The sequence below is a fragment of the Maylandia zebra genome, linkage group LG9, assembly GCF_041146795.1.
Source record: "Maylandia zebra isolate NMK-2024a linkage group LG9, Mzebra_GT3a, whole genome shotgun sequence".
Classification (NCBI taxonomy): domain Eukaryota; kingdom Metazoa; phylum Chordata; class Actinopteri; order Cichliformes; family Cichlidae; genus Maylandia; species Maylandia zebra.
This window is the reverse complement of record NC_135175.1, coordinates 37222544-37229950: the sequence shown is the minus strand read 5'-3', so window position 1 is coordinate 37229950 and position 7407 is coordinate 37222544. Positions and strand designations below refer to the sequence as shown.

Below are 7407 nucleotides of genomic sequence, written 5' to 3'. Positions count from 1 at the left end.
GTTTAAGAAACAGCACTAATATATACAGATCACTCAATTATAAATAGCAAGGACTAACAGAGGTGATTATAAATAAATATCAAGAAAATTAGTGAGAATATTCCAGAAAAGAGCGTGTGTTCAGCACAATATTAATTAGTCATTGTCAATTCTTTATTTGTCCTGTTCTCATTGTACGGCGAATTATGATGGCTGTTTGGTAGCCGTTTGCATAGTATGCATACTCTCTCTCTCTTCATGTATGTGTGTGCTTCTCTGGTGAAATTCAGTATGGGTCCAACAAGTTTTATGTTAATGTATAATCCATAATGTGTGTGTGTGTGTGTGTGTGTGTGTGTGGGTGGAGGGGGGGAGGGGGCGCCGGAGGGAGTGTTCGCCCAGGGCGCCAAACAGGCTAGGACCGCCACTGCTCAGACTGACGTTTCTCATCATCGTCACAAACACGTCACGTGTTGGAAAAGTCGGCTTTTGTTGCTCTTACATCACGTTTCACTTACAAACCACGACATTTTTACACGTGCACGCCCGCACCCACGCGCGAGGAGCTGCAGATGCGAGTGACGTAGGATGAGGAAGTGCGCGCTCGCGGAGCAGAGCTCCTCCTCCTCGCAGAGCTGCGGGGGAATCCCGGAGGGGCGTGCCCGCTGTTTGCGCGTAAGTGTGAGCAGCACGTGCATCGTGAAGGGAGCGGACTGATTATCGGTTATTGATCAGAAGCAGCGCGCGCCGTCGCGCCGCCATCACCTTGAATGTGTTCAGAGCGCGTCCTCGCGGCGCGCCCCGCGGCTGCGCGCGCACCTCCGCCCGCCGGTAACAGAGCACCGCGCGGAGCCTGAACCGGTCTGAACCCGATCCTCGGACCGTCCTCGCTGTGGGCGGAGTCTGAAGCGCTGACGTCACAGCACAGCTGATCAGCGATCGATACTTGTGTGAGGAGTTGCAGCACGTGACTGTCAACTGCAAAAGGCGTTCTCATTGGCTGAGGAGGATGACGTGCTGGTGGTGAGCCAGCGGGGGGCGATGGCCGCCGCCTACAGCAGCCGGGACCTGGTGGAGGACTTCCTGCGCTACAAGCTGCTCGGCAGGGGCGTGGCTTGGCCTCAGCGCCGGGCCAATGACGAGAGAGCCCCGCGTCCAGGTGAGGAGACGTCCACTTAGTTACCCGCTTCCTCAAACATGTCGCAGAGTAATGGCATCATCATCTCCTCCTAGACCCTCCTGTGGCCCCACCCTGCCTGCAGACCGTGCTGCGGAGCGCCGGCGATGAGTTGGAGCGACTTTACGGCAACGAGCTGTCTGCGCAGGTGACGGTGCTGCAACTGCGTGGGAACGGCGGTGGCGCTGCACGCCGGCGCCACCTGACGGCTATCAGAGAGGAGCTGTTCAGGGATGGCGTGAACTGGGGACGCATCGTCGCCATGATGGAGCTGGGCGGAGCTCTGAGCGCCGCGGCCGCCAAGTCGGGCGACGAAGGTCAGATGGACGATATCGCCAGCTGGATGGAGGAGAGTCTGGACTCGCCGTCGCTCCGGAGATGGATCCATGACAACGGAGGATGGGTAGGAGCACGATTTCCCTCCGAGTCCTTATCTCCACTGATGTTTCCTTGTTTCCTTTGCTGTAACCTTTCTCTGTTTCCTTGTGGTTGACTTTCCTGCTTGGCTGTGTCCTTCCTCATGCATCCTTCCATTCCTGTTTCCTCATCTACTCCTCTCTTGTCTTCCAGCTGAGAGCCCCTGAATTTTCCTGGAATTCCAGGACTCCTTGTTTCTCATCAATTGATGAGGTGGTTTTGGTTCTTCCTCTGCTTTTTCGGGGGTTCTGAAAAGGTGCTTGAGAGTTTTTAATGTTTAATGAGGTTCAAGTGTACTTGAAGAAGTTCATGTAAGCTAACTGTGGTCTGGCTGTGGTTGAAGGAAGTCCAGGACAGAGTTCAGGATCGACTGAGCACGCTCTGGTGCTTCAGGGAGTCGCAGATATGTTTGAGGCGTCCTTGAAGGAGGTGAACCTGCAGGAGTGAGAGAGCTGAGGAGATCGCTGCAAACGTACCAGGAGGTCCGACGAATCAGATCAATCAGACAATATCAGAGCCACAGAGAGTGTATGAGCACTGAACATGGGGGTGTTTGTGAGGACCCTAAACCTGGTCCCGACCTCACCCTTCAAACAGACACACACACACACACACACACACACACACACACACACACACACACACACACACACACACACACACACACACACACACACACACACAGAGTATTTTGGTTTGATTGCAAATTATATGCAAAGTGTAGAAAATCCCTAAAACTCTGTGGCCTCTGTGTGTGTGTGAGTGTACATGTTTAGACATCTTGGTGGGGACAGTAAATTGGCATGCACTATACCTGTGGGGACCAACAACATCCTCACGAGTTTGAAGACATTTTTGAGACTCAAAATGTGGTTTTAGTGTCAGAGCTACAGTTAAGCTCAGGCTCAGGTCTAGGCTCAGGGTTAGAGTTCATTTTAGGTGGATACGGCAAGCAGCTGGGGAAAGCATTATGTCAATAAGATGTCCCCACAAGGATATAAAAACATGACTCTGTGTGTGTGTGTGTGTGTGATGATAAAACCGTTAAACTGAAACTGAGACACACACACACATAATCCTCATGTGACCTGAGAAAGTTGAAATGAGCAGCGAGCGTCTCCCTCCTGCAGAGGGAGCTGCGCTCTCAGCTCTGCTCCAAACCTCCAGGAGGTCGCTGCATCACTCAGAGCTCCTGAATCATTCATTCATCCAAACATCGGTCAGGAGAACTGAAACCCAGCAAACGAGCCTCTGAGCAGCACGCCTCCTCAGTGAGGTGTGAGAGGAGGAAGCCCCAGGGAGACCCAGAATGTGCTGGGAGTGCCTCGTCAACCTGGAGAAGCAAGAAGTGGTGCTCCTACAGAGGGAGCCCCGGAGTTGGTCCTGATAAGGACTAGAAGAAAGGCCCTGTGACCTCATCAGGACGGGGCGTGTCTGTGAGCACAGCCTGGGTTTGAGACAGGCAGTGATTTTGTGACGGAGCATCTGAGGCCCGCTAACGTCCTGCTAACCCTGCTAATGACCTCTAACGATCCGCTAAGGCCCTGCTAATGATCTGCTAATACCGTCGTAACACCCCGCTAATTACTCGCTAACGCCCACTAATGACCCACTAATGCACTGTTAACGCGTGCTAATGATCCGCCAACAACCTGCTAACACCCTACTAATTACTCGCTAGCGCCCGCTAGTGCCCTGCTAACGCCCTGCTAACACCCTGCTAATCACCCACTAAAGGCCCACTAGCTCCCTGCCAACAACCTGCTAACACCCTACTAATTACTCGCTAGCGCCCGCTAATGCCCTGCTAACGCCCTGCTAACACCCCACTAATCACCCACTAAAGGCCCACTAGCTCCCTGCCAACAACCTGCTAACACCCTACTAATTACTCGCTAACGCCCACTAATGACCCACTAATGCACTGTTAACGCCGTGCTAATGATCCGCCAACAACCTGCTAACACCCTACTAATTACTTGCTAGCGCCCGCTAATGCCCTGCCAACGCCCTGCCAACGCCCTGCTAACACCCCGCTATGACCCACTAAAGGCCCACTAGTTCCCAGCCAACAATCTGCTAACACCCTACTAATTAATGGCTCCATCATCATCTTCACTTCGTGGTCCTTCATCAGTAAACTGCACACCACCAGCAGGCCTGTTCCATGGGTTTGTGTGGTTTCCATGCAGCAGGTTTTCAGTATGTGGCGTGAGTGTGTGGTCATAAAGCTCCTGAAAATCGCTCGAAAATAAAATGGAGTCTGGTGCAGAGAGCCTGAGGCCCAAACAGTTCACTTTCTAATTATATTCTCTCCTGTCGCTGTGGTTTCCTTCAGTTATATCTACTGCCTGATAACACGAGAGGCTGTGTGTGTGTGTGTGTGTGTGTGTGTGTGTGTGTGTGTGTGTGTGTGTGTGTGTGTGTGTGTGTGTGGTATTACCCAGAAATATCTTTCCAGGTAATCAGTGTGGTTGAGTTTCCGCCTCAGGCTTCAGGCCAGCTGACACACCGTTTCTTCAGAACCTGCTCACAGCAAGGAGCACACACACACACACACACACACACACACACACACACACACACACACACACACACACACACGCACACACACATCTGTGTGTGTGTGTGTGTGTGTGCAGAGATCTCTAAGAACACAGGCAGTGGTGAGCTGTGCTGCTTTCTCAGAATTCTGCAGTCAAACTTTCCATCGTGGCGCTCAGCGCAGCGCGGTGGTTTCTCTCTCTGATGTTGTCTTGCTGGAGGATGGTGGCTTTTTCGAGCCCTGAGAGCACCCAAATGTGAAACACGGGGTCAGCCCATCACGCCTGGCCTTCCTGCAGCTGTGTGAGCCGTTCTCTGAGGACAGTACTGACTGAAGCAGTTGAGTCATCTCGCTAACATCTGATCTCTGAAGGCCTTATCGAGCTCAGACTTCAGGGTCAAATAACTCCCAGGTGTCTGTGCAGGTAAACCCCGCCCCCACATGTGACTCATCATGCCAGCGGGGTGGGAATCAGGCCGAAGCCGGACTGCTCACTTCTTTGCCAGAGTCCCGCTGACTCCATGCTGAGGACTGGTGTTGGCCCTCATCGGCCTGCAGGCCTGAAGAAATAAGCGAACTCTGCAAAGCCTGCAACTCCTCCGACGTCCAGCAGAGGCAGCAGTGAGTCAGTCCCTCAGACTCCGTGTTCAAATAAATGTGGTTACAGCCTCGTACACAGAATGTCACCTCTTTAAACTCTATTAAGGCTTTGAGTGATTAGGGGCGTGGCCTCTGTGACTGACAGGTGGACGGTGCTAGCTGTCTGCTAGCTTCACCTGAGCTGGACCTCTGCACCGTGTCTGTGCTGCTGGAGCATTTTTATTTAACATCATGTGACTGATAACATGGCTGCTGTGAGGTTACTGTACTAACAGAGCGACCAAGAAGGTGGAGCTCCAGACTCAAGCTGGCACCTGAGCAGGACGCCTCGTGGACGCCTTCAGGTGTTTCAGGTATGCAGAGGAGAGGAGGAGGACTGGGGCACACCTGGTTTGGGAAGTTGGAGGTGGGAGGCAGATGTCTGAGGTCTCCTCTGCTGCCTCCAAACACCTGTGTACAGTTACAGTCGATCTTTAAATTACATTTCAGTATAAACGTCTGACACGGAAAGCTTTTAACCTGGACTCTCACTGAGTCCACTGAGTCTGGAGCTGCTTCAGCCCATTGGACAGGATGTCAGGGTAAAGGTGAGCTGTCAATCATCCAGCCTGTGCATGTGCTCTTCTTCTGTGGTGTGAAGCTTCTTTAAAGGCGGCGGTCAGCTTCCTGTCAGGCTGAAGGCCGCTGGTGTTTGTCAGCAGCTCAGCTGGAGGCCCGAGTGCAGCTACAGGAAGTGCTCACAGGAGGGTTCTCCCCTAATCTTCATATCACACACACACACACACACACACACACACACACACACACACACACACACACACACACACAGCATGCAGGGGAATAACCCAACACTCCCTCGTTAACACTCGACTGCTTTCACACAATATGAAGCAGCAGCACCGGCTTTGTGTCTTTGCGTGTGTGTGTCTTTGCGTGTGTGTGTGTTTGTGTGTGTGTTTGCGTGTGTGTGTCTTTGCGTGTGTGTGTCTTTGCGTGTGTGTTTGCGTGTGTGTCTAGACCACAGGTCTGAGTCATGTGACGCTGATGTTGGAGAGCGTTGATGTCCACAGTGACCAGTTTGCCTACACGAGTCATGGCAGACTGATCACACCATCAAACGTTGGGCTGATTGTCACTGAGTGATCAGCTGCTGGTTTCTGTCTGTATGTGTTACTGAGGCTGTGTAAATGAAGCTGAATGAAAGTACACACTGTTCTGATCTGTCAAAAAACAAATACGACAAATGAAGTGTTTCCTGTTTGTCTTTTTTCCCAGGATGCTTTTGTGGAGCTGTATGAGTCCAGACCCACTGACAGCTTCTGGTCCCTGAGGACAGTGTGTGGACTGGTCGTACTGGGAGCAGTTGGGGTCATACTGGGATTTCTATTCAGCCAGAAACAAAACTGATGGGAGGTGTTATCTGGTCCAGCCATGGAGCTGCAGTTCCTGTGGTGTCCACCAGCTGCTGCTGTGCTCCACACTGAGACTCTGAAGGACACTGACTTTGTGTGGGTGGATTTTTATGGGGACGTAAATTTCACCACCAAAATTCTCTGAGTGTTACTTTTAAGGCTTTGTTGGCTGTTTAAACTTTGAGTTTCTCATGGTCACAATAACATTCAGCCAAAGGACTCCAGGAAGACCGACCTCCAGCTGACTGTAAATAAGGCATTCTCTCACTTTTTTACTCTGGAAGTTTCCTTCCAGCCTTTATGTTAATCTGAGCAAAAGACATCCTGGACCTGCATCAGACTAAGCTGGCCTGAAATGATGAAGCAAAGCATTTAAGGAGGATTCACAGGAACAGCCCAGTGAACGGACAGGAAGCCAGCAGCTGTCAGAGGCACTAACAGCTGCAAAGCACCAGAAGAAGCTCCAGCAGGACTGTGAGCCAACGGCAGCGCCTGATTGGATCAGCTTCAGATCAGGTGACTGAGATCCAGCTCGACCAACATCGAAGAAATGTTTATGTGGTACATGAAGCTGATGAATATCTGATTATTGAAGTCTGGTTTGTGACGCAGTTTGGTGCTTATGTTAGCACCAGTGAGGATGATGATGATGGTGACGAGGAGGAGGAGCCAAACCTTTGAAGAAACTAAGGAACCATGTAAAAAGATTTAAATGTAGCAGAAATGCTGAAACCGTCTATAAGGATGTGCTGTGCCTCAGACTGTGTGAAACAGAGACCCATGTTCATTTCCTGTTTGCTCTGCCTTTCAAAGTAAAGGTTCTACTTAAACAGACTGCTTATTAAATCATTGTTGTATTAAATGTAGTCTGAGAGTTTTTATTACCATGAAGTAAACAGAAGTGAAAACCAAAACCCAGTGTTAAAACTGTTAAAAAAAATATAACAGAGCTCACTCACTGTGTGTTAATACGCCTCTCTGTAATAGGTGTAGGCTGCTGGGGGATTCCCATGATGCACTGGGTGTCTTTTATCCTGTCTTCCTTCTCTCACCCCAACCAATCACAGCAGATAGCCCCGCCCCTCCCTGAGCCTGGTTCTGCCGGAGGTTTCTTCCTGTTAAACAGAGTTTTTCCTTCCCACTGTCGCCAAAGTGCTGCTCATAGGGGGTCATATGATTGTTGGGTTTTTCTCTGTATGTGTTATTGTAGGTCAACCATACATTGTTGAGGCTGTTTAAATAAGGCTGAGTTCAGATTCGTCTGTTGGAGGCTTTGT

General features: G+C 50.9%; 1 protein-coding gene across 1 annotated transcript; it reads left to right on the top strand.

Annotated features, from left to right (window-relative positions):
• Window positions 1–365: 365 nt before the first annotated feature.
• Window positions 366–6964, top strand: LOC101477921 (apoptosis regulator Bcl-2). Its single transcript, XM_004570746.3, has 3 exons — window positions 366–1138; window positions 1213–1559; window positions 5994–6964. Exons 1-3 carry the CDS (start codon window positions 1021–1023, stop codon window positions 6123–6125), a joined length of 597 nt encoding a protein of 198 aa, XP_004570803.1. The 5' UTR covers window positions 366–1020; the 3' UTR covers window positions 6126–6964.
• Window positions 6965–7407: the final 443 nt, after the last annotated feature.